This window comes from Eulemur rufifrons, chromosome 3 (assembly GCF_041146395.1).
Source record: "Eulemur rufifrons isolate Redbay chromosome 3, OSU_ERuf_1, whole genome shotgun sequence".
Classification (NCBI taxonomy): Eukaryota; Metazoa; Chordata; class Mammalia; order Primates; family Lemuridae; genus Eulemur; species Eulemur rufifrons.
The window spans coordinates 16158734-16184045 of record NC_090985.1 but is presented as its reverse complement, the minus strand read 5'-3'; the positions used below and the strand labels follow the sequence as shown (position 1 = coordinate 16184045).

Here is a 25312-nt window from a genome sequence, read left to right as displayed (position 1 = left end):
ACCTGGCACAGAGCTGAAGCAAACTTCGCCATCACTTAACACAAAAAGAAACAAACTCAGGGCTTCAATAATTTGTCCAAGGTCAAACAGCTCACAAGGGATAAACGCAACGGTTTGAGGCCAGGTCCAGTGGATTTCAAAGCCTGGGTTCTTTACAGACACTAACTCACAGGACTCCACAGGGAACTAAGGAAATGCTAAAACAATTACAAACAAGTTGAGCTTTGCTCAAAGATTCTACTCGCCGTTTTCCTGGGCACCTTTTCTAAACTCTCTATTGGAAAGTACCTTTTAAAGGAATTTTTTTTTTCTTAAGAAAAAACAATTTCACTGGGAATTAATACCAATTTAGTATAAAATATAACAACATAACAGGGTTGTTTCAATAAACAGGGTTTTATAACTTTTTAGTTATTTTCTATTATTTCCAAACTCTAATTTCTAGCTAATTAGATAGCACTTGTCATGTTACATAAAAAAGCAAACGATATGAAATATTCAATATACCCAATGCAACATAAGAATCCAAAACTTTTCCATATTTATTCTATCTACTCACCTATTTTTGTGACACATAATTATGTGACTTTGTGCAAGATACTCAATATTTTGACATCTCATTCTCTCACCTATAAAGTAAGGGGAACTAGACTACAAATAACATCAATGATTCTGTGTAGAAAGTGAAACTTTCTAGGTAATTATTCACTGAACTAATAAACTGGAAGCAGTTTAGATGTCTCACAAGCATCTCAAACTTAACACATTCAAAGAGAGCTTTTGACTGTCATTACCAATCCAAACCTTCCCAGTTTTTCCAATCTCAGTAAATGACCCACACCTCCAGCCACCCCACTGCTCAATCCAGAAAGCTGGAAGTCATGAATGATTCCATCCTGCCATGCACCTGCCACCTCAAATCTATCACAAGGCTAATGGTTCCCATCTCCAAAACACAGCTCAAATCATCCATCTCTCTCCATCTGCCAAAACCACAAGCCACTGTCATGTCCTCCCTGGCCAGCTATATTGCTGGTCTCCCTGTGTCCACTCTAGTCACTTCTGACACATTAAACACAGCAGTGAGCCTTTAAAAATGTAAATCTAACTATGTCACACTCTCTCTCAGGGACACATCTTACTAAATAAACCCTCCAGAAAGCTTCTTATTTAGAAAACCAAACTCATAACAGGCCTTCAGAGCTCCTCACCATCTGTCCCCACCCACTTCTCCAGCACTTTCCCTGGCTTCTCACCAAGCCCCTGGGCACTTCTAATCCCTCAAACTACCAAACTCCTCACAGCACTTGCTGCTCTCCTCTTAGCCTGGAAAGCAATGTCCCGTTATCCTTCAGGTTTCAATGTAAAAATCGCTTTCCTATCCCCAAGTATTCCCCTGGTATTCAGTAACCCAGCTGTTTGTTTTTTCTTCATCAGAGTCCTCACAATTTGTAATTTGTGTATTTATCAGTGTACCTGTTTCCTGCCAATCTAACCAAAAGCCTATAAAATCCTGAGGGTAGGGATTTTGGTGCTTTCTTCATATTTGCAAGCCTGCATCTAGTACAATATCAAAAAGTAAGCGTTCTAACAGCTGATGAATGGATGAAATTAGGACATGTGGAATAACACTGCAAGGCTGATTTTTCATCTACCTATTGCAAGACTACTTATAGAGTCTATAAACTTGCTGCATGCCATAAATCTCTAATCCTTACAACTATGCATTGCAATAGACATTATTTAGCTCATTTTATAGATGAGGAAACTGAGTTTTCTCAGAGAGTAACTCGCCAGAATTCCAACACAGATGGACCAACTGCAAAGCCTGTGCACTGCCCTACAATGCAGCCTGTCATGCACTTCAATGTGGTCAGTGCTTCTTCCTATCATTTACGTGGTAGGCAAAGCTTATACAAATGGAAGACACTTCTTAAAGCAAAACTATATCCAAAGCCACACTCAACTGAAGGAAGATTCAACAAGAAAATTCACCGGAACCTGACCGCTTTCCTTCTGAAAATTCTGGCTGGGATTGGCTACATCAAAAACATCATTACCCCTGTTAAAATGCTACAATGGCAGGCTGGGAGATAAAATACATACAAATGAAATCCGAAAGCTGCCAATTATCAACAATGCTCACAGTTTTCCAATATATGTTCATTGGAAATATACAGCCTTTCAACAGGATAATTTCCTTACCTCATTTCACTTTAATACCTCGTATCTACAGTTAAAGCAAATGGTATATTTAATATTAACTGTATACAGCTGCACCTCTGAGTTTTCTGACAGGTGAACACTAATCTATCTTATTACTTAAAACACACACACACACACACACACACACAAACACCTCCCATCTTAAGTAAATTCCACACATTTTAAGCAGGAGTGTTTTAAAGGAAAGGAATCCCTTAGATTGACTTTCCTGTACTCAGTTCCCCATTCTCATTTCCTAACACTGGAGATTAGAGAACTGTAAACTGTATATTAAAAGAATTTGTAAATGGCTACTTTCTCAGTACTTGTACTAAGAAACACCGACAGAACTCTTAGGCAAAACACATGCCGTTCTGCCGGAGTTGGCCACACACTGAGGTCGTTACAGTTAGGAAGCAGCGAGCCCAGTGGCACGGATTTCCCAGACCTGGTACCGGGATTCTCCGGTCCGAGGAGACACGGGCCGCGGAAGGTAGGAGGACCCGCCGGCCGCGGCGGCCCGAGGCCCAGACAGCACGGTGGTCCCACTCGCAGCGGCCTGGACGCTTCTGCGGAATCCGGTGTGGGGCGTCCCCGCCGGGGGCCAGGCCAGGGGGCCTTGCCAAGTGAACCACCCGACACGGCCGACAGCGATACTCACCTCGGCGCCGACGGAGCCAGCTCCGGAGCACAGGCGGCGCTGGACCCCAAGCGGAGGGACGGTGGGCGGGGCGGGGCGCCGGGCGAGGGGAGGGACTCTGGGACTGGGGCGGAACCCGCGCTACTAGGAGCTGGGGAAGAGGTAGCCGTGGAAATGAGTACGAAACCTCGCGATAAGTCGCCTATGTTCTCGCCGTTTTATGATAGGTGGGGCGAAAGTCTCGTTTTCCAAGTGATGTGCCTATTGGATGAGATCGCGGTTTCCTCCAGACTGGCCCCGCCCACGGCCCTAATCTTGCTTCCGGCTATGGCTGGTAACTCGATGTCGAGAGAGTGGCTCTTTGCTTAGTGTCCTGAAGGGGTAATTTATCTGGTTCCCACCTCTGGAATTGCCAGTTACCGACCTATTCTTTCACTCATACATTCATTCAGGCACGTGGGCTCTTATTCAATGCATACGCTAAGGGGTTACAACAATAACGTCCGATGTTAATGTGTACCAGGCAGCGTTCTGAGAGCTATGCGTAAATTATCTCCTTTAACTCTTAACAGCAATTCCCGAAACTGGTGCAATTATTATATTAATACTAGTCTGCCGGGTGAAAAACCGAGGCCGGTAGGTAGGTTTATGTAAAGTAGCCAAGGTTGGTTAACAAATAATGAGTCTAAGCACCGTATTTGAGGGCTCACTGTACGCACTGATTAAGTTCCAAAAATGAGGAAGTAACCTAGTCTCTGCCCTTCAAACACCCAAGGTCTATTGTGAGAAACGATTGCTAAAAAGGACAAAAAAACAACTTAGTTAAATATTGTGGCAGTTCCTAGCATGACTGAGTAGGTTGTCAATACATATTTCTTCAAGACAAAAAGTCCTGTGTCAGCGAAAGAGACATCAAAGAAAGAGGGCTTTACGTTGTTTAAAAAAAAATCTGAGCATTGTTCGACAATATTTTAAAAAACTCACAGTTTTAAAATACCATGCTCATTAACATGGCAACTTTCCTTGTGAAATGAAGACTTAAAATTTTTCCTCTACTATAATTGCTGTTATTTTTTGTCCTTTGAGAAGCTTGATGTCTATTAATTTGGTAGAGGCTGTCAAGCAATCTTAACTTTATAATGAGCTAGTTTTACATTAGCTTATTTCATTAGTCTTAGAGATGAATAACCTAGAAAGTAGAGTTATATTAAAAATAACACCGGGTCTAAACGGTATGAGTTATAATAAAATATCAATTATCCATTTATTAAATCTGGTCTTCAGGAGTTCCTGAAGCACAGTATATGCCATGTATTTCTAAAGCCTTTTATATAGTCTCATAATACCTAAGAATTTGCGGTACTCAAATTTTTTGTTGAATTGAAAATGAAGAAACCTACATTTTGTGTAAAAACAAAAATCAGCCCAAATAGTAAGACTTGCTGCCAGTATGTGAAGTCACCGGAAAAAAAAAAAAAAAAAAGGATTAACAATAGTCAGAAGAACAATTTTTAAGAAAATAATCAGCCTTAGTGTTCAGGTTTTTGTTTTAAACAAGGGAAATATTGTTTTTTCAGTACATGAATTTAACACATATTTGATCATGAAAAATGAATCATGTTAAAATAACTTTTACCCCCCTCCCCAAATTGACACAAAAATTGCCAAGTGATTGTATGTAATAGTATAGTATCCTATGACCACTCTCAGATATTCTCTCAATGTGTAGAGTCAGTTTGCACATTTTGTCTCACTTAAAGGGGGAAAAACCTCTAATGCAAGCTGTTGATTTTACAATCTTTGACAAACTTTAACATCAACAGGCAGCAATACGACTTTAAGAAAATTCCAAGGAAAAGACAACCCCATTTTAAAATTCCCACCTCTGGGTCCCAAGGATTGGGTTGCAAACTTCGACAAATTACTCTCCTCCACTCCCTATTGGTGATTGCTCTATCATTCATTCTTCTGCCTGGAGTTTTGTACGGAAGCCATTGCTGCTGTAATTTAGTTTGGTACTGCCCAGCTTTACACTTTTTCATGGTTATCAATCTGTACAGAGCATCACCGAACTGATACAGCGGGAGCCAAACTGGCAAATCAGGCTGCCAAGACAACTGTGTGATTCGCTAGAAAAAGAAATGGAGAGCCTCTCAAGCCGCCTCGGTAAACTGACAAAGAATTTTACTATGTAGCTGGAGACTTGAGAGTTAAAGAAACTTTTCCGGTTTTTTGCTAGTTTTAAAGGAGTAAGTGTCAAAGGAAAAACAGAGAAAATACAGGCACAATCTAAGGGTGGAAGGAAGAAGAGTCTTCAGAGGGTGTTTTCTCTTTAGCGTGAGGATGGAAAGCATCATCCCCAGATTATCGGATTTTTAAAAGGTAAAGGAAGCAAGATAATAAGATTAAATATAGATTATTTTCTACTGTAAGAAACTGTGCTTTGTTGTTATTGTTTCTTAAATATGGATATAGAAGGACATTTAATAATATGGTAACTTTTAAATGAAATGAATATTTTTGTTTGTATATTATCACACCGGGCACAACAGACAATATATCTATTGAAAAATATGAGAAAGTTAGAGTTGGCTTTGGACCCAAACTTTGTGTATATTTGTAGATTAGGAAATCCAGGGACAGATCTGCTAATGGCCAAGCAAATGTAGTATTGGTATCTGAAGCAGAATCAGCAGATAATATAAGGATAAATTCTCCAAAAAGAAATCCAGCATTTATATTTTCAAAATGATATGTTATATTAAAACTAAAATATAAAACTTAAGGAAAATATCAATAAACAAGAACGTGGCCTCTGTTAATCCATATATGGGGATATAAAATAATAAAATATAGTCTCTCAAGAGGCTCATACTTGTACTCTAGCTCAGGAGCAAATGAGGCTCAGAACATTTAAATTAAAACTTCTGAACAGTTCTTACTGCCTAAATGGCTGTTGTAGACCATAGGTAATTCAGGAGCTTATATCAGTGTGAGCTGAATTATTCAGGCAGGGTTTCACAAATTATGGGTACGACCTAATTCGGGCCTGAGCTATGGGCCAAATTTCAGACAGAAAAGAAGGGAAGGGACATCCCTGGCAGTAAGTGAGTCGTTAGCAAGTATGTGCAGTCTAAGAAAGAGTTGGCTCTGACTGCAGCAGGAAGTTCATTTAGAAACTTTGGTTAAAAAAGAAAAGCACGAGAAGTTACATGAAGAGCCAAAATTGCCAGAATTAAGGAGTGACCTTGGTTTTAAACAGGAGGGACACCTTATGAAAGGAATATTTGGAAACGATAAAACTGACAGTGCAATTGTAGATGGCTCCAAGGGCAGAGACAAGAAGCTAAAGGCCTCAATACTAAAAATGCTGGCACACAGAGGTAACTAAGCCTCTTAAGACATTTTATCCAAATACCTTTACTTTACAATTGTTAAATAACATAAATCTTGATGCATTTCTTTGTAGTCTTCAAAATCATTGAGTTTATTTATTAAGATTTTGGGGGCCAGGCAAAGTGGCTCATGCCTGCAATCCTAGCACTTTGGGAGGCCAAGGTGGGAGGATTGCTTGAGCTCAGGAGTTCAAGACCAGCCTGAGCAAGAGCGAGACCCTGTCTCTACTAAAAATAGAAAAATTGGCGTGGCATCATGGTGCAGGCCTATAGTCTCAGCTAGTAAGGAGGCTGAGGCAAAAAGAGGCTGAGGCAGGAGGTCGCTTTAGCTCAGGAGCTTGAGATTGCAGTGAGCTGTGACAACACCACTGCACTCTAGCCTGGGGGACAGAAAAAGACTCTGTCTAAAAACAAAAAGATTTGTGGGGCCTCTGCCACATTGTCTTGGGGAATCAGGGTTGCCCTATTTTATAAAAGTTTGATTGTCATAAGATACATAAAACCAGAATTACACATAAAGCTGCATTATGGTTTCATAGCTATTTTTTTTAGCAGCTTTAATGAAGTAGAATTTACATACCATAAAATTCTCATGTTTTAAGGATCCAACTCAATGATTGTTTTAGAAAATTTACAGAGTCGTGCAACCATCACCACATTCCAGTTTTAGAAAATTTCCATCACCCTAAAAAAGATACCTTGTCTCCATTTGTAGGCAACTGCCCACTCCTATCCCCAGCCCCAGACAATCATTAACTTCTGTCTCTATAGGCATATAAATGGAATTATACAATATGTGATTGTATAATTTACATCTGGCTTATTTAGTGTGTTTTTGAGGTTCCTCTATGTTGTAGCATGTGTTTTATATACAACATTCCTTTTTATTTGCCAAATATGGCAATATCATGTTTTATTTATCCATTCATCAGTTGTCAGACATTTTGATTGATTCCAGTATTTAATTATATTAATTACAATTGTATTACAGTAAATATAGCATAGTATTTAGCATTATGCATAATGCTGCTGTGAAGATGGGTACAAGTTTTTGTGTGAATATGTGTTTTCAGTTCTTTCAGATATATACATAGGAATGAATTTGCTGAGTCATATTTCAAAGGTTAAACTCTAAGTTTAACTTTTTGAGTTGTCTAACTGTCTTCCAAGGTGATTGCACCATTTTACATTTCCACCAGAATGTGTAAGGGTTCCAGTTTCTCCACATCCTCGCCAACACTTCTTATTGCTTGTCTGATTTATTACAGTCATTGTGGTAGGTGTGAAGTTGTACCTCATTGTAGTTTTGATTTGTGTTTTCCTAATGGCTAATGATATTGAGCATCTTTTCATGTGCTTATCGGCTATCCATATGTCTTCTTTTGTAAAATAACTCTTCAAATATTTTGCTTATTTTTAAATTGGGTTATTTGTCATCTTATTATTGAATTGTTATTGTTATTTATATGTTCTGGAGAAAAGTTCTTTATCAGATATATGATTCATATATCTTTTCTCCCATTCTGTGGGTTGTCGTTTAACTTTAGTGATGGTGTCTTTTGAAGCAACAAAGTTTTTTATTTTGATGATCCAATTTATTTTTTTCTTTTATCACTTGTGCTTTTGGTGTTGTATCTTAGAAATCTTTGCCGAACTCAAGCTCATAAAGATTTACTCCTGTGTTTGCTGAGAGTTTTAGTTCTTACTTTTAGGTCTTTGATCCATTTGGAGTTAATTTTTATATATGGTGTGAGATAGAGGTCCAACCTTATTTTTTTTGCATGTACCTATATAGTTGTTCCAGCACCATTCATTGAAAAGACTATTCTTTCCCCATTGAATTAATCTTGGCACCCTTGTCAAAAAATAATTGACCATGTATGTAAGCGTTTATTCTTGGACTCTCAACACTACTCCATTTTTCTATATGTCAGTCCTTATGCTAGTACCACACCGATTTGTTGGGGGTTCTTTCTCTAGCTTTATTGAGGTATGATTTAAAAATAAAAAATTGTATATATTTGAGGTGTACATTGTGGTGTTTTGACATAAGTATACCTTGTGTAATGATTCCCACAATCAAGCTAACTCATATATTCATCTCCTGACAAAATTACTATTTTTTTGTTTGTGGTGAAAACACTTAAGATCTATTCTCTTAACAAATTTCAAGTATATAACATATTATTAGTAACTATAGTTACCATGCTGCACCTTATATTTCTAGAATTTATTCATCTTATAACTGAAAATTTTTAAGTACAAAACTTTTGATTACTATAGTTTCATAGTAATTTTTAAAATTGGGAAGTGTGAGTCCTCCAACTCTCTTCTTCTTTTTCAAGATTGTAGGCCTCTTACATTTGCATATGAATTTAAGAATTAACTTGTCAATTTCTGGAAAAAAAAAAAGGACAGCTGGAATTTTAATAGGGATCACATTAAATCTATAGATCAGTTTGAGGAGTATTGCTATCTTAATAATGAGCCTTCTAATCTACAAACATAGAATGTCTCTCTATGTATTTAGATCTTAATTTCTTTCAGCAATGTTATATAATTTTCAGTACAAGTCTTATACTTCTTTTATTAACTTTATTCCTAAGTATTTTATTCTTTTTGATGCTATAGTAAATGGAAATGTTTTCTTAATTTCATTTTAGATTATTTTTAATGATAGAAATGCAATTTTTGATTCTTCACTTTGTATCCTGTGGCCTTGCTGAACTTGTTTAGTAGTTGTGTTATGGGTTTTATCAATTAATTGATTGGTTGATTGTGCATTCCTTAGGATTTTCTATAGAGAGAATCATGTCATCTGATAATGAAATTTTATTTCTTCCTTTCTAATCTGCATGCCTTAATTTCTTTTTCTTGTCTTGTTGCTCTGGCTGGAATATTCATTACACTATTGAATACAAGTGGTGAGATCAGTCATCCTTGCCTTGTTTCCAATCTAAGGAGGAAAGCATTCAAACGTGCATCATTAAGTATAATGTTAGCTTTAGGTTTTTTAAAATCAGGTGTTTATCAGCCCTTTATTGGGTTGGGGAAGTTTTTATAATGAGTAGGTATTGGATTTTGCCAAATGTTTTTCTGTATCTACCAAGATCATCATGTGGTTTTAGTCTTCTATTCTATTACATTAATTTCAGATGTTAAACCAGCCTTCCATTCCTGGGATAAATCTCCCTGATCATAATGGATAATCTTTTTTATATGTTGCTAGATTTGGTTTGCCAATATTTTGTTGAGGATTTTTACATCCATGTTTATGAAGAATAATTTGTCATTTTCTTGTGATGTCTTTGTCTGGCTTTGGTATCAGGGTAATATTTGCCTCATAGAACAAGTTGAAAAGAGTTCCCTTCTCTATTTCCTGATAGAATTTATAAAAGATCCATATTGTTTCTCCTTTAATGGTTTGTTAGATTTATCACTGATACCATCTAGGCCTGGGCTTAACCTTGTATAATAAATATTTTTAATTACTAATTTAATTTCTTGTTACAGGTCTATTCTGATTTTCTATTTTTTTAATACAGTTTCAGTATTTTGTATCTTTCTCAAATGTTTTCCTAGTGCCTCAGCTTACATGTGAGTAAGGTTGTTTTTTAACTAGTACACTCTCATACAGTCATAATGGTGGTTATTTCCTAAGAGTCACTGCCCTGAGGGCTCCTGCCCCTCCCCAGGCCCTCCTACATTTCCCAAGTCAGCACCCAAAAGTTAACACCAGGAACAGCAGGGGACTTCAGAACCCAGCTCCAGCCTACTTGCCACCTATACAGATTGGTTGGTCCTCCTGCTATTCTAGTTATTAAATATTTTGAACATCACCTCTTAGAAATGGAAGACTGAGATCCTCCTTCAGACCTCTTCTTCCTCACACCTTGATCTGGGGCTGATCATGTGCTTCAGCATTGTATTGGGCAGGTCTGGCAGAAAAAACAGCATCAATTGATTGGGTAAGGCTAACTGGCAGTTGTGGGTCCTGGTAGAGGGGCCTGGGAAGCTGAACCCAAGGCTGCCAGAGAGAGGATGGTGTGTGGGGCCTGGGCTGATTTCTAAGGAAATTTTAAGCCCCAGCTATGGCTATTACAAAGAAAAGAAAAGTGGCTAATGATAAGCATGTAGTTCAAAGTAAGTGGACTGAAGACTAAGTGTTATATGAAAGGTGTTGCTATATGATGCCACGCACATTGAAACAGACATATTTAAAGCAAGGTCAGTGACTCAAATGACTCCAGAAGCCAGATAGGTAATATTCCTCCTCTTTTCATTGATTTGGAGCTGCACATTTCATTTGGCATTTAAACATCTGTGAAATTAGAGTGCACATTACAACTGCAAGTCATGAACAGTGTATAAAATAGCAGCATCTTATAATCAATGGTGCTTTAGATTAGATGAAATACAGGAAATGAATGGCATGGGCACATCCCCTACGTAGACCTTTCACTGTAGAAAGAGAGATGAGTGTAGAGACCTACTCTTGTACAATAAAAAAACAACACAAGAGTGGTGACAAATGGCACCTATTGTGCTGCCTCCATGTCCAGGAGCCAATAGGGAGTGGTAGCAACTGGCAAACAGGAGAGTGTCCTTGCCTCCAGGAACAGCCGCCCTTCCGCCCTGGCCAACTGTTGCCTGTGGTGATATAGGTCCAGTGTTGACAAGTATTCTGAGTTTTCAAAGGAAGTCAGAAACCCAGAAATCTAGATCTTTATGTGAAACTCCTAATTTTAAAATAACGCCTCAATTTTTTAACAGGCAAAAAAAAAAAAAAAAAAAAAAGTATGTACAAGTTATATTCAGCCTATAAGCATTCAAATTATGCATAAAACTTCTGTTTTAAAGAAGCAACATTAAGAGGCAGCATGAGACAAACCAGTCTTTGCAGTTAAGCCAGAAAAGAAAAATTACCACATTTCAAAGTTTAACACTAGGTTCAGAGGCCCATAATGACAAATATTGTCTGGCTTATATTCGTATGTCATTTTTAGACTTTCTTTCTGCTTCCCTCTAAATAGAAGATAAGAAAATGTGCAAGAATTCAAGGTTGCAGTGAGCTGTGATTGTGCCACTGCACTCCAGCCTGGGTGACAGAATAAGACCCTGTCTCTAAAAAAGTAAAATAAAATGAAATAAAGAATATGTGGGTATATCTATTGAAGGTGTTATCTTCCTGATTATAAAAACATATGATCACTTTAAACAATGTATGCTTAGGTTTCCAAAGCAACAGCATTTGCCTCCCACTGCTATAGACTGTGGTCAATGAAAGGCAGGATGATGTGGTAGAAAATCACCAAATTATTAGAAGACCAGGGTCCTGGTTCTGGCCATGTGATGTTGTATGAGTAGTTTAGCTTCACTCAGCTTCATTGTCCTCATTTATAAAATGGGACTAATGATAACCTGCCCTCTGTACCTTACATGTTTGTAATAAGAACCACATGAGTTAAAATATGTGAAAGTATAAAATGTTATGTAAATATCAGTTAGTTGGTATTGCCCAAATCACAAGGGTAGTTGGACAGTACAGGTTCTTGAAGCTCAGATTCCTCATCCCTGTCTACTGCTCTTTCTCTAGACCACAGCACCTGTTGAAATGGTCATCTCATCACTCAATGGGATGAGGAAGCATAAGGCAAGAAGTTATTCAAAAAAATTCAGCCAACATTTTGGTCCAAAATAGCACTGAGTCTCTGTACAGCATCACTTAGGCAAAGCTTAGATGTTAAACTGGGAGGACTGGCCTTGCACATTTTTAAGAGCTACCCAGGAATGACACCATCACCTGAATTGGAGATCAGTCTCTGTAGCTTTCTCACAGTTTGACCTTTAGCTGCTTCCTTCCCTCTCTTTTGCATATTTTCATTCTATATTGCTTTATGAGGAAAAGAAAAACTCCTACTTTCTTTCTTCTTGGTGAGCATCTTTTCTGTTGAAAATGTAAAGCTGTTTTGGATTTTTAAGGAGTTAACACACTTTACCTTAGTAACTATATCCAGTCTAACTTTTCAATGCTTACCTCTAGCCATCTCAAATCCTATTTGGAAGTAAGGAAAAACTATTATCTTTAAAAAGATTTAACTCAGAACTAGTGACATGTTTCTAACTTCTAAGTTGGACATTGTTATATAATTTTTCTCCCTCAACCTCAAATTCAATTTGTTTGAAACTAAATTGATTGTCTTACTCACAGGACCACTCCCCTTTATCTTGCTACTTCTGTTTATGGCGTCACTATTTTTAGGGGTCAGTAAACTTTTTCTGTAAAGGATAGTAAATATTTTAGGCTATGGGGACCATAGGATTTCAGTCACAACTGCTCACTTCTGCTGCTGTAGTGCAAAAGCAGCCATAGACAGTGTGTAAATAAGTGAACATGGCTGTGTTCCCATAAAACTTATTTTATAAAAACAGTGGGCAGAATTTGGCCCATGACCATAGTGTGCCAACCTTTATTCTAGAGTCCCCAGATGAAAACGTCACAGTCAGTCTTGACTGTCCTCCTTTAATGTATGCATCGAAGCAGCTCTTGAGTTGCAATCATTATTCCTTTCCTAATTGCCCTCATTGCTACCTTCACTTCCCTCGCCACTGCCACTCTGCACCTGAATTCATTCTGTACGATTGCAGTAACATGCTCAGTGACTTTTTTTCAACTGGAGGTAAAGGAGTGGCTGCAGGAACATACCTATTTACTGAAGAGCTGTCAGAATTTCTTGGGGGAAGTTTTAAGAAGCATAAGGAATATTATAATTTTATTTTTAGGAAAAATGCCTACTTTGTCAGAATATAAACTACGGAAAGTAAAACTTGATGACATCTTCTTGGATGATGGGTCATAGTTAAAAACAGTTGTAGAACATTGCTCAGTGTCTTCCCAAGGTATGCAGTGCTTACAATTGTGATGTTAAGTGGAACACAGACAAGCATTTAAAATACTGATACCGGCTGGGCGCGGTGGCTCACGCCTGTAATCCTAGCACTCTGGGAGGCTGAGGTGGGCGGATCGTTTGAGCTCAGGAGTTCGAGACCAGCCTGAGCAAGAGCGAGACCCCATCTCTACTAAAAATAGAAAGAAATTATATGGACAGCTAAAAATATATATAGAAAAAATTAGCCGGGCATGGTGGTGCGTGCCTGTAGTCCCAACTACTCGGGAGGCTGAGACAGGAGGATCCCTTGAGCTCAGGAGTTTGAGGTTGCTGTGAGCTAGGCTGACGCCATGGCACTCACTCTAGCCTGGGCAACAGAGTGAGACTCTGTCTCAAAAAAAAAAATAAAAAATAAAAAAAATAAAATAAAATAAAATACTGATACCTATGTTTTTATTTTAATGTGTATTAGGGGAAAATGTGGCTAGCACAGCAAACCCATAATACCATTTATTATTTATTAGGATGAGGCTGAGGTAAGGATTTAAGTTTTTTAAAAGTATGTGGATTTAAAGAAAAAGTTAATAGTTCAGGCAGAATGCAGATATAGTAAAAGTCATCAGGATGGTACTAGAATATCTGAAGTTTGAAAATCAGTGGCTACTTTGTCTTCTGTAGTTTGATTATAGTTTATTTGTCTACTAGTTACAGGTCAGTGTCACAGGAGCATTTTCATTCCTCTTTCCTGATAAAAAACGTGCAGTGGCTTACCACTTCCTGCCCAGTGGTCAGGAAGGACTTTCCTCCAGTAAAGTCAATCAGACTTACCCTGAAATCAATACCTTCTTAGCCTGAAATCCAGCGTTCCACAAAAATGTTTTAAAATTGCTAGATCTCTAAGATTTAATAGGTGCTCCGGAAAAAAGATAATCTCAAAAAAGATTGGTAAAGTGCTGTTTACTGTACCACCCTCTGGGACATTCACAAGGTATTATATCATATTAGAAAGCTTGGGAAGACCTGAGATAAACCTGTCCATGTTTACCTATTTATTTGATCACAGAATCCTCCTTTTGTGCAACCAATATTTGTGTTTACCAACTCATTTGATCACCTTTGTCAATAACTCTCGTTTGTGGAACTCCTTAATGAACAAAAAATGTTTGATTTAGTTGAAACCGGAAATCAGCCTTTAGATTTCACCAAGAAGTCAGTACTAGCCACCATAATCTTTCAGGATATGATGCTACTAATTTCAAAGAAGTTATGGGTATAGTGTTAAAATGTATATTTTTAAAAGTAAGTGGAAATTCTCATTTAACACCTTTATCTTTTGCTTAAAATTAGAAGACAATGTGTATACAAATATGCAAGAATCACAGGAAAACCACATATCCAACCACCTAGATGAAGTTGTTGCTGCTGTCAGCATCACTCCTAGAAAGAAGACCCAAAACAAGCTGCCTCAGACAGTGCTGTTCCAGCCTCCTCGAGAGAAACTCCATCTCTGTGAAGAGAAAGCGAAGTCCTACACCAACAGCCATGAAGTAAGGAGGCTTTTGTTTTCCATACCTCATTCTGGGACTTGAGCTAATAACGTGATCAAGAGAAGTAGGATATTTTAGGTTACATTCCTAATCTCAGGAGTTTCATACAAGTGAGTATATAAGAGAGTACCTGTATTATAGCTTGAGTGAGTATAGTACCTCAGGGCAGTAGATACTGGTCAACAGCAGCTAGCACAGTCAACAATAAATATTTGTTGAGCTCCTAACTACGTGCCAAGTCTAGGCACTGGGATACGACCCAAACAAAGCAGATGAAGCTCCTGCTCTCCCAGAGCTTCATCTGCTCTGTGAATAAAGGGATATTTAGCTACCTGGTTAGCTCGAGGAGGTGAGCTTGCAGATGATTTTTGGTTTTCATCTCTCTGCTTATCTGTATTTTGACAATGAGCATAAATTATTTTTGCAATAAGAAACACGTTACTACAGAAAAAAAGCCACAAGTCCCCTTCTTTCAGCACCACAGGGTGAGCATGTGTCCCTCAGCTTCCTCTTGCTTAGATTACAAAAGTGACTCTTGTGGTCAACTGTCTGGCTGTGTATTTTTGTCCAGGAGAATGTTGTTTCAGGGTGAAAATGTTCCTAGTGCATACGGGAATTGTGTGGTCATGCAGGCCCTTTGAGCTTTGGCATTGACTGGGTGCATCCCTAGTCTTCTGGATCTTCTCCCAGCTCCATCCTTGTTCTTACCTTTCTTCCCCTGCTTTGTCTCCTTCATTTTTCTTTCATTAGCCTTTTTGCCTCCCACCTCGCTTGCTGTTCCAGCTGTCTGTCACTACATAACACCCCAAAACTTAGTGGCTTAAAGCAAAACCAAGCCTTCATTTTGTTCATGAGCCTGCAGTTTGTGCAGAGCTCCATGGAATGTGGTCAGCTTTGCCTTCTGCAGCAATAGCTGGGCTGAACCAATGTGGAGAATCTACTGCCAGGATGGGTCACTCAGACTCTCAGTGCCTTTCTATGTGGTCTCTCCGTGGTACCGCTTAGGCTTCCTCACAACATGGTGGTTGGCTTCTGTGTTAGTTTGTAGGGCTCCGACAACAAAATACCACAGAGTTGGTATTAAACAATGGAGTTCATTTTCTAACAGTTCTGGAGACTGGAAGTCCAAGATCAAGGTGTCAGCAGGGCTTGATTTCATTCTAAGGCCTCTCTCCTTAGTTTGTAGGTGGCTGCCTTCTTCTTTTGTCCACGTATGGTCTTTTCTCCACATGTGCACACATCCCTGGTGTCTCTTCCTCTTGTAGATAAGGATACCAGTCATTTTGGACTAAGATCCACCCTAAGGGCCTCATTCTTAGTAAATCATCTCTTTAAAGACCTTATCTCCAAAGACAGTTACACTCTAAGGTACTGGGAGTTGGGACTTCATCGTATGCATTGGGGGTGGGGGACAATCCAGCCTAAACAGGTTTCAAGAATGAGTACCCAAGAAGAGACAGAATGTGGAAGCCACCAGTTCCTTAAGACTTGGACCTGAAAACTGGCACTGAAATATTTTCTCTATATTCTATTGGCCAAACAGGCATAAAGCCCAGATTCAAAGGGAAGGAAACATAGACCCCCATCTCTGGAAGGAAGGCGTGTCAAAGAATGTTAAAACTACCAGCTTTATGCCTGTATTTTAAAACTACCAACTTTGTTTCGAGTATATTGCTGCTCCGAGATGACCTGGACCTGGGACTCCACAGTTCCCTATTCTCTTTGTCCTAGCCCCGAATGAAAATGTGCCTCTCACTGCTTGAATAAAGTCTGTCAGTCTCGCTGATGTCATTTGCTATGCTGATATCATAGGCTGCTAAGGAAAGTTTTGAATTGAGAGCTAAAGTGTATTATTTGAAAACCTCTACCACTTGCTCACTTGTTGTGCCTGCATATATAGTAGCTGTTCATTGATGGGCAGCTGGAAAACTTAGAGAATGATTAGATGTCTGCTCTACTTTTTCTATTCTTTCATTATTCCATTACATTTTTCACCTTTAAATGTACTATAAATTGTACTTATTTCTTATGCTTATTGTCTGTTTCATCCTACCAGATGAACACTCTACCATTCAAATCTTTGTCTATTTTGTTCTCTGATATATTCAAAGTGCTTAGAACCATGTTTGGCACAGAGTAGGCATTCAATAAATAGAATAGATAAAAATACAAGTTAATTTTGTGCTTTATGACTCTTAAACTTTAAGTTGTCTAACTGGCAAGCCCATTTTCTGTTCCTAACAGTACAAACAGGCTATCCACGAGCTTGTGCGTTGCGTAGCACTGACGAGAATTTGCTATGGTGACTTGCATTGGAAACTAGCAGAGGCACATGTTAATCTGGCTCAAGTCTACCTCCAGCTGAAAGGTGAGCTCATCTCAGACTGGGAGGATCAGCTGGTTGGTTTCCGCTGTTCTTCCCAAATTTGACTCACACTCAACTAGAAGGATCAGGTTTTTGGATATTCTCCTTTCCAAATATTGAGAAGCCGTTTCCCTTTAGTCAGTAAGGTATATAACATATATATATTCAAAGGGGGAAAAGGGAAGAAGTATTGTAACTCTTCTGGTTTTGTTTTTTATAATCTTAAAAGTAGAGTTCCTAGGAGAGAATTAATCTTTTAGGTCAGAAGGCATTGTAGAAAGAACCCAAGGCATGGAATAGGGGCCCAGAATGGATCCATTCACATTTTTATTGGAGAGTCTCTTGACTGTAAGTAACCAAAAAATAAAATAAAGGACTAATCCAAACTGGCATAAACAAAAATTTATTGGCTCATACAACTTAAAAATTCAAGGGTATAATTTTCTTTAGACTTAGCCATATCCAGATGTTCAAACAATGTGACTGGGATTCAGCTTCTCTCTTTTCCCACTGCTTGGCTCTGTTTTTCTTGGAATTGGCTCCATTCGTGGTCAGGATTTGCCCACATGGCAGCAGCAAGGCTGCCAGCAGCTTTAGGCTTCCCTTCTAAGCATTCCCAGGAGAAAAAGAATGTCTTTCCCCAGGATTTTGAGTGGTTCTAATTGGACCAATATGGGTTGTGTACCAAAGGCAAGGAATAGTCTGATGGGCTAGACCTGCCTTTTGACTCCATTGGATCCTGGGGAGAAGCTGGCCTTGGCAAGTCACATGGACTAGATGTGCAGGAGCCAGGCATCCTAAAGGGCAAACAGAAGAAGGGAGAATGGGTACAGGAAAGGCAAAGACAACAGATACCTGAGATGTGATGTCTTCTACTTGCTGTGTAACCTAGGACAGGGTGTGTAAGAGCACATCTCTGCACTCAGCTTCTTCAGCTGAAAAGTGATGATAAGGATAATGGTGATGCTAACTTCCCAGGGTTGACCCAGTGAATAGAGAAAATAATAGAAATGGAAACGCCACAAGGCAAAACATAGATAGAATTGCCACCCAATAAATGTGGCCAAACCCGATTGTAGACTGGTCCTACCTGTTAGATCAAAGACTGTTAGAATCAGAGGGGACCTTGGAGATCATCTGATTTGAACTCTGTCCCCACCCCATATTTGGATTGAGAGGAAACAATGAGTCTGAATTAAAACAGCTTGCCCCAGCTCACACTGTGAATAAGTAGCTGACCTGAGACTCAGACCTAGAATTTCGAATGCCAGTTCTAGTGTCTTGCCATCTGTGATTTCAAATGATGCTTTTCTTCAACAGCCTGCTGCCTCTCTGCATGACAGTCCATCTTTCTCAATTTAAAGTAAAAGCTGGGTCAGGTGCAGTGGCTCTCACCTGCAATCCCAGCACTTTGGGAGGCCAAGGTGGGAGGATCACTTGAGGTTAAGAGTTTGAGACCAACTTGGGCAACATAGCAAGGCCCTATCTCTACAAATAAATAAATAAAATCAGCCAGGTATGGTGACACCTGCCTGTAGTCTCAGCTACTTGGGAGGCTGAGGCAGGAGGATCGCTTGAGCCCCGGAGTTAGAGGTTGCAGTGAGCTATGATAGTGCCACTGCCCCTGAGCCTGGGCTACAGAATGAGACCCTGTCTTGAAAAAAAGAAAGAAAGAAAGGGAGAAGGTAGAGGGAGAGAGGAAAGAGAACGAGAAAGGAAAGGAAGGAAGGCAGGGAAGGAGGAAAGAAGGAAGGAAGGGCAATATCTATTGTTTATTAAGGTCTCATTGGATGCCAGGCACCGTGCTGTTTTCCATGCATAACCTCATTCAGTCTTCACCACAATCCCATGAGACTGTGGTAAAGGGGCATTGTTATCCCTATTTACAGCTGAGGAAGCTGAGGCCAATGTTTCATAGTAAGTAGTGGAGCAGGGAGTCCATTCTGGGCACTCTGACTTTAGAGCCATGATGTTCTTTTTTTTTTTTTTTTTTGAGACAGGGTCTCACTCTATCACCCAGGCAAGAATGCAGTGGCGTCATCATAGCTCACTGCAACCTCACACTTCTGGGCTCAGGTGATCCTCCTGCCTCAGCCTCCCAAGTAACTGGGACTATAGGTTCGTGCCACCACACCTGGCTAATTTTTTCTATTTTAGTAGATATGGGGTTTCACTCTTGCTCAGGCTGGTCTGGAACTTCTGACCTCAAGCAGTCCTCTCACCCTGGCCTCCCAGAGTTCTAAGATTTCAGGTATGAGTCACCACACCTGGACCCAATGATGTTCTTGAACCTCAACCTATGCTGCCTCCAGAAGACTGAGTTCAAGTTCCTTAGTGGAATGGACCACAGCTGAAAATTCATTCCACCATGCCTTTTATAATATCACAAGCACAACTGGCACTAGAATAAGTTTCTGGCAGGTTGATTAAGTATGTGCTTTTAAAAAAATAAGACAACATTCTGTAAGAGTTCCCACATGAAAAGCATACCCTTCATTTTCTCCATTAGAAAATATATTCTTCTTGTTTTATAGACATAGGAACAGAATTAACTTCATATTTTGACAGCTTTTTTAGAGATTTGAGATACAATTCTGTATAATTAAGAACAGAGGACCGGGGGTGTATGGATGTGAGTGGAGAGGGTTGTAGGTGTGGAGGAGGAGGATGGGAATGTGGGGAGGAAGATGGGAATGTGGGGAGGTGCAAAGCCCTGAAACCTGGCTGGCGATCCCAGTGTTACCTTCCCACAGATTAGCAAGCCCATGGAAGAACACTGGAACACACTGGGGAATTCAGTCTTGGTTATAATTTTTTTTTCTCCATTTTGTTTCCTATTAGTCTATTGCCAAATGGGAATAAGAAATTGTTGGGTATTAGTCTATTACCTCATTGGAATTGTGTTTGTAAGTTTTTTTAGATATCCTCATATTTGTATTATGTTAAAATAACTCCCTGACATTATGATTATAGGTGGGTGAGCAGAAGATTCAGAATTTTTAGTATTTCGTTAAGATTGTTGTCACCAAGCCAGGATTAAAATTCATGAATATCTTGAATGCTATAGTCCTTGTATTCCATTTGTTTTTTATAATTATTTGTAACATGTTTGACTTCTGATATTGGGTGAGGTTTCAAAGCTGTTCAATTCCAGCTCAGTGTGCTTATTTTATTTCTAAGACCATTTTGGGGAAAATTTATCTTGGGTATTCGGTACAAAACACTTCTTTGGTTGTTACAGTTATGACACTATTTCATGCTGGCCAGATACATCTCCATGTGCCACTTGGCAAAATGTGAAGGAGACCTCGTTAGATTCCCTGCCTTATTCCTATCCAGTTGACATTAAAGAAAAACTGAGACCTCTTTTTCTCTGTCCACAGGACTGTCACTGCAAGCAAAACAACATGTAGAAAAAGCCAAAGAAATCCTCACCACCTCCATTGTGCCTCCCTATAATGACAATACGGATGTTTTCAAGTTTTCCATTGAGCTTTTCCATACCATGGGGAGAGTCTTCCTCTCCCTCCAAAAGTATCCTTTTGCCTCTGATCTTTACAAATATATATGCTGCTCATAGAATATTTCATTCTCAAGGCCAGATAAAAAGCTGGTGGATGACCCAGGAAGGGCAATAGGAAGTACAGGAGACAAGGAAGTGCAGGACCTGGGGTCCTAGAACGTAGAACCAAGTGGAAAGTTTCCTGAACACAATTCAGATTCAAGGAAGCTTCAGAAAATTTGGCAAAAGCAGAGAGACTTTCAAGGGAGCTGCTACAATGTGGAAGGATTATAAAGGAAGAATGGATAGAAATTCAAGCACGGATCAAACTGTCATTTGCACAGTAAGTTTCAAGATTAGGACTTTGTATGCCTAATGGCTGGAGGTTCTTTGCCAGAAGAATCTGTCTTCAGGTGCGAGGAGTTTCTCCATGGGGCTGTGTCCACGCCTCTGCCATTGTCTAGAAGTAAAAGAAGAACATAGTCGTATCAGAGCAGCCCCAACTAAGACATCCATCAGTGACACTTTTCAGTGTGCCACCCTGAGCCCCAGAGTTCTGATCATGATTCTCTTGATTTTCTTCCTGCCTGCTCTCCCTCCTCACCTCCTGCCCCTTTAGCCTTCCCTTCCTCCTGCCCTTCTTACCTCCCCTATACTGTACCAGTCTAAAATGCTTCAGTAGATTGATTTTTATGATTAGGGCCTCGAAGGAGAAAGATCTTAAACATATCTGAATCCATGATAATGAGAGGATCGTTCTTTGCCCCTCTCCCCACTCCACACTCACCAAATAAACCCAGCTACAAGAGATACAAAGAGAAGACAGTGGGTCTTGGGTAGTTAGTACATTTATTCCTCCCCAAAGGCCAACCCTAAGCTAATTCCTCAGAGTATTGGGATGACAGAGGATGCCTAAACTCTTTGGAAAGATGGATTTGTAGTGAGAAGAGGGTGGAGGAAGGTCTATTCTAGAAGAGACAGAGAATCCCGGTTACCCTACGTAGCTACCCTTGGCCAAAGCCTGAAGAATTCAGTTTACCTTCATAGCCAGGCTGCGTGCAGAGGCTGATTCCCAAGAGAACCAACGGAATCATTTTAAGAAAGATGTTAGGAAAGGGCCCTGAGAGAACACACCTAATGCTTCCATGTGAATGGAAAGTAGGAAGGACCAAGTTTGACGCATGCTTTTCAAGATATTTTTTTTGTGATCACAGTTCCCGCTGTTAATTTATTTTATTTGGGTGTTTTTTGGACTGCAAGTGCAGAGCTCGTATGTCATGCAAGCCCTTTGGTATGCTCTTTTAAATTAATTTTTTTCTTCATCTCTGATCTCCACTGTCATGCTCCCCCACAACCACCATAGATATCTATTTTAATGATGATTTATGTCTTTGAATATGTATAATTGAATAATATTGTTTTTTGGAGTTATATTTTTTAAGTTTGTATAAATTTGTAGTACATATCTCATTCTATTTCTTACTTTTTAACCACTCAACACTTCTGAATTGTTGCCTGTACTTTAGTTCATAGCTTCTGACACCTACATAGTGCCCCACAGGATGAATTCATTGGCCACATTTTGCTTATCCATCCTCCTAGCATATTCAGCTTGTCTCCAGCTGTCTGCTCCCACAGCAGTGCTGCTGTGACCATTCTACACAGCTTCACTTATATAGCTAACAAGACCTTTTCTGAGGTTTATACATCCAGGGTGGTATTGCTTGCTCACAGGCTACAAACATACTTCAGGTTCAATAAGCACCGGCCAATTGCTACACCTATCTGCCTTCCCACTTGCAGGGCAGGCGGGTTCCTATTTTCTCACATCCCCAACGATATTTGGCACTATCGATCTATCTAACTGTTCCCAACTTGATGCATGTAATGTGCTATCTAATTATTTAAATTCTATTTACATTTCTCCTGTTAGTGAGTTTGAATACTTTTCATGTACTTCTTATACATTTGGGATTTCCCTTCTCTTTTTTTTTTTTGAGACAGGGTCTTGCTCTGTTGCCTGGGATAGAGTGCATGGCATCATTATAGTTCACTACAACCTCACACTCCTGGGCTCAAGTGATCCTCCTGCCTCAGCCCCCCAAGTAGCTAGGACTACAGATGCACACCACACGCCCAGCTAATTTTTCCATTTTTTGTAGAGATGGGGGTCTTGCTCTTGCTCAGGCTGGTCTTGAACTCCTGACCTCAAATGATTCTGTTGCCTCGGCCTCCCAGACTGCTAGGATTATAGGAGAGAACCACCATGCCTGGACCAGGATTCCCCTTCTATGAATGGCCTGTTAGTATTCTTTCTCACTTTTTCTCTTGGAGTTCTCTGTACCTTTCCTATTGATGATTTTCTTGTATATTATAAATATTAATGATATTATAAATATTTTCTTACATCTAGTACCCATGTATTCATTTTGTCTATGGTGTTCTTCATAGAATAGAAATTCTTAATTTTGCTAGAGTCAAATCCATTCATTTTTACCTTATAAATTATGTTTTGGAAGTTTATTTAGAAAGTCTTCCCCACCCAAATATCAAACATTCTCCAAAATTTCCCTCTAAGACTTGCTTTAACTCTACCCCGTATGTTTTAACCTGTAGCATTATTACTGTTAGTAAGTTCTTAGTATTTCATAACTTACTCTTTAGTCCAAAGATTATCCAAGTGATGTGCGTTTTAGTTTACAGATATAAGATATTTTTCAAGATATCGTCATATTACTGCTTTCTAATTTTATTGCATTATGGACAGAAATATATTTGCATGGAATAAACTCTTTGAAATTCATTGAAGCTTTCTTTGTGACCTAATCCATGGGCAATTTTTGTGAATGCTCCAAATACACTACAAAAGAAATTATATTCTTTCTTGTGTGTAATGTTCATAAGTCCGTATTAGGTTGACCTTGTTAATTCTGTTATTCAAATTTATATCTTTGTTTATTTTTTGCCAATTTGATATAGTTTTTAAGATAAGTATGTTTAAATCTCCAGCCACAATTATTAATCTATCTGTAGCTCCTACTGGTTCCTCCAATCATTGTTATTTATATTCTCAGGCTATTTTGGGGGTGGGAAAGTTCAACAGCAGCTCATCTTCTTAATCTATTATTTCATTGATCAGTATATCTTATCCTTTTTTGTTCCCCTGTATTGATATCTATTTTGTTTGATAATATACCCTACCTCTCTTTTGGTACAAATTTTCCTGTAATATCTTTTTCCATCTTTTTAAAAGTCTTTATTTGGGTTTAAATTTCCTTTTGTCCTACAAACTTTATGTTACTTTCTTAATCCTTACTTCTTTCTTTTAATCAAATGTTTTTTCATTCCATTTTTCTTCCCATTAACTTATAAGTTAAGCATTTATTTTCTTTTTCTTCTAGTAGTTACTATAGAGTTTGTCCCTTATATCCCTGATTTATTCGAATCTAATTGTAAATCAATCATCCAACTACTTCCTGAACAATGCAAGGACCTTTGAGTATGCTAATGCTCTTTATACCCTCTGCTTGGTGATATGTTGTCCTGTATTTAAATCACTGTATATTTTATACCACAGACAAGCACAGAGAGGAAGAAAATATTTCTAATACATATAACTGACAAAGGGCTTGTGTCTACAATCTATAAAGAACGCCCATTTATCAATAAAACAAACAACTGAATAGAAAAATGGGCAAGAGATTTTTCAAAAAAAGGGCACACACATAGCTAATAAATATGTTGAAAGATACTCCATCTCATCAGTCATCGGGAATATGAAAACTGAAATCATAAGATACCCCTCCATCCCCACTAGAATGGCTAAAATTTTTAAAAAGACATAATCTCAAGTGTTGGCAAGGATGTGATACTCTGATACGCTCTCTCATATGCTGCTGTTTGAAATATATTTGGTATAACTGCTTTAGAAAACTGTTTGGCATTATCTGCTAAATTTTAACATTTGCATACCCTTTGACCCAGCAGTATCACTGCTAAATATACATTCAAAAGAAATGCTTGCATATGTTCACCAAAAGACACAGCCAAAATGTTCAAAGCTACATAATTTGTGATAGCCAAGAGTTGGAAACAGCCCAAATGTTCATTAAAAATAAAATAGAAAAAAATGTGATGTGTTCCTAGAAAGAAAATGATCAAACTACTCCTTTGCTTAACATCCTGGGTGACTCTCACAAACATAATGTTTAATGAAAGCAACCAGGTCCCAAAGAATCATGCTATACAATTCTATTTATATAATGGGAGGAGGAAGAGGCCAGTAGTGACTGGGAAGGCTTTACCAGTCCAGAATCTCTTTCGTGCCCAGAATTACATATTCTATCTTTTAAGACAGGAAATATACAAATCAGAGGTCCAAGATATGATATTGTGGCATCTGTTGAGACTTGTTAGTATTTAATGTTGCTCAGTATTGCTACAAGATAGAGTAAATTAACCTCTGCCAGAATCTGGCACCTCCTCTGGGAGTGTTTTCCAAATTAGCAGTACCAAGCCTTGCCAGCAGATGGCGAGCCTTGCACGCATCTGTGCTGAATACACAACAAGAATTTTATATCCCGGAGTGTCCTGCAAAGTTACTTTTGTGTTTAGCCAAGTTGTTTCAAACTTTGCTACTTCTTTTCATCCTAATTCATCAGCCTCGACATATGTACCACAACATTAATGTTTAAATTGCATCCTTTTCCTACAGTTGCTTTTCTTTGTTTCTTCATGTTTGCCCCAATTGATATGCTTTAGAAATGAA

The 25312-nt window shown here is 38.9% G+C and overlaps 2 protein-coding genes across 3 annotated transcripts in view; one reads left to right on the top strand and one right to left on the bottom strand.

Moving 5' to 3' along the window:
- LRRC28 (leucine rich repeat containing 28) overlaps nt 1–2941 on the bottom strand; it is a 119783-nt gene extending 116842 nt beyond the window's left edge. For both annotated transcript variants that reach the window (XM_069465780.1, XM_069465781.1), the window contains exon 1: nt 2867–2941. The gene's annotated coding sequence lies outside the window, so the exon portion shown is untranslated. The remainder of the gene's footprint in view (nt 1–2866) is intronic.
- Nucleotides 2942–4877: 1936 nt separating this feature from the next.
- Nucleotides 4878–25312, top strand: part of TTC23 (tetratricopeptide repeat domain 23) — a 73757-nt gene continuing 53322 nt past the window's right edge. The window contains exons 1-5 of the mRNA XM_069465778.1: nt 4878–5227; nt 14478–14677; nt 16922–17045; nt 20426–20576; nt 20762–20887. Coding sequence (XP_069321879.1) covers nt 14498–14677; nt 16922–17045; nt 20426–20576; nt 20762–20887 — 581 coding nt within the window. The 5' untranslated portion in view covers nt 4878–5227; nt 14478–14497. The remainder of the gene's footprint in view (nt 5228–14477; nt 14678–16921; nt 17046–20425; nt 20577–20761; nt 20888–25312) is intronic.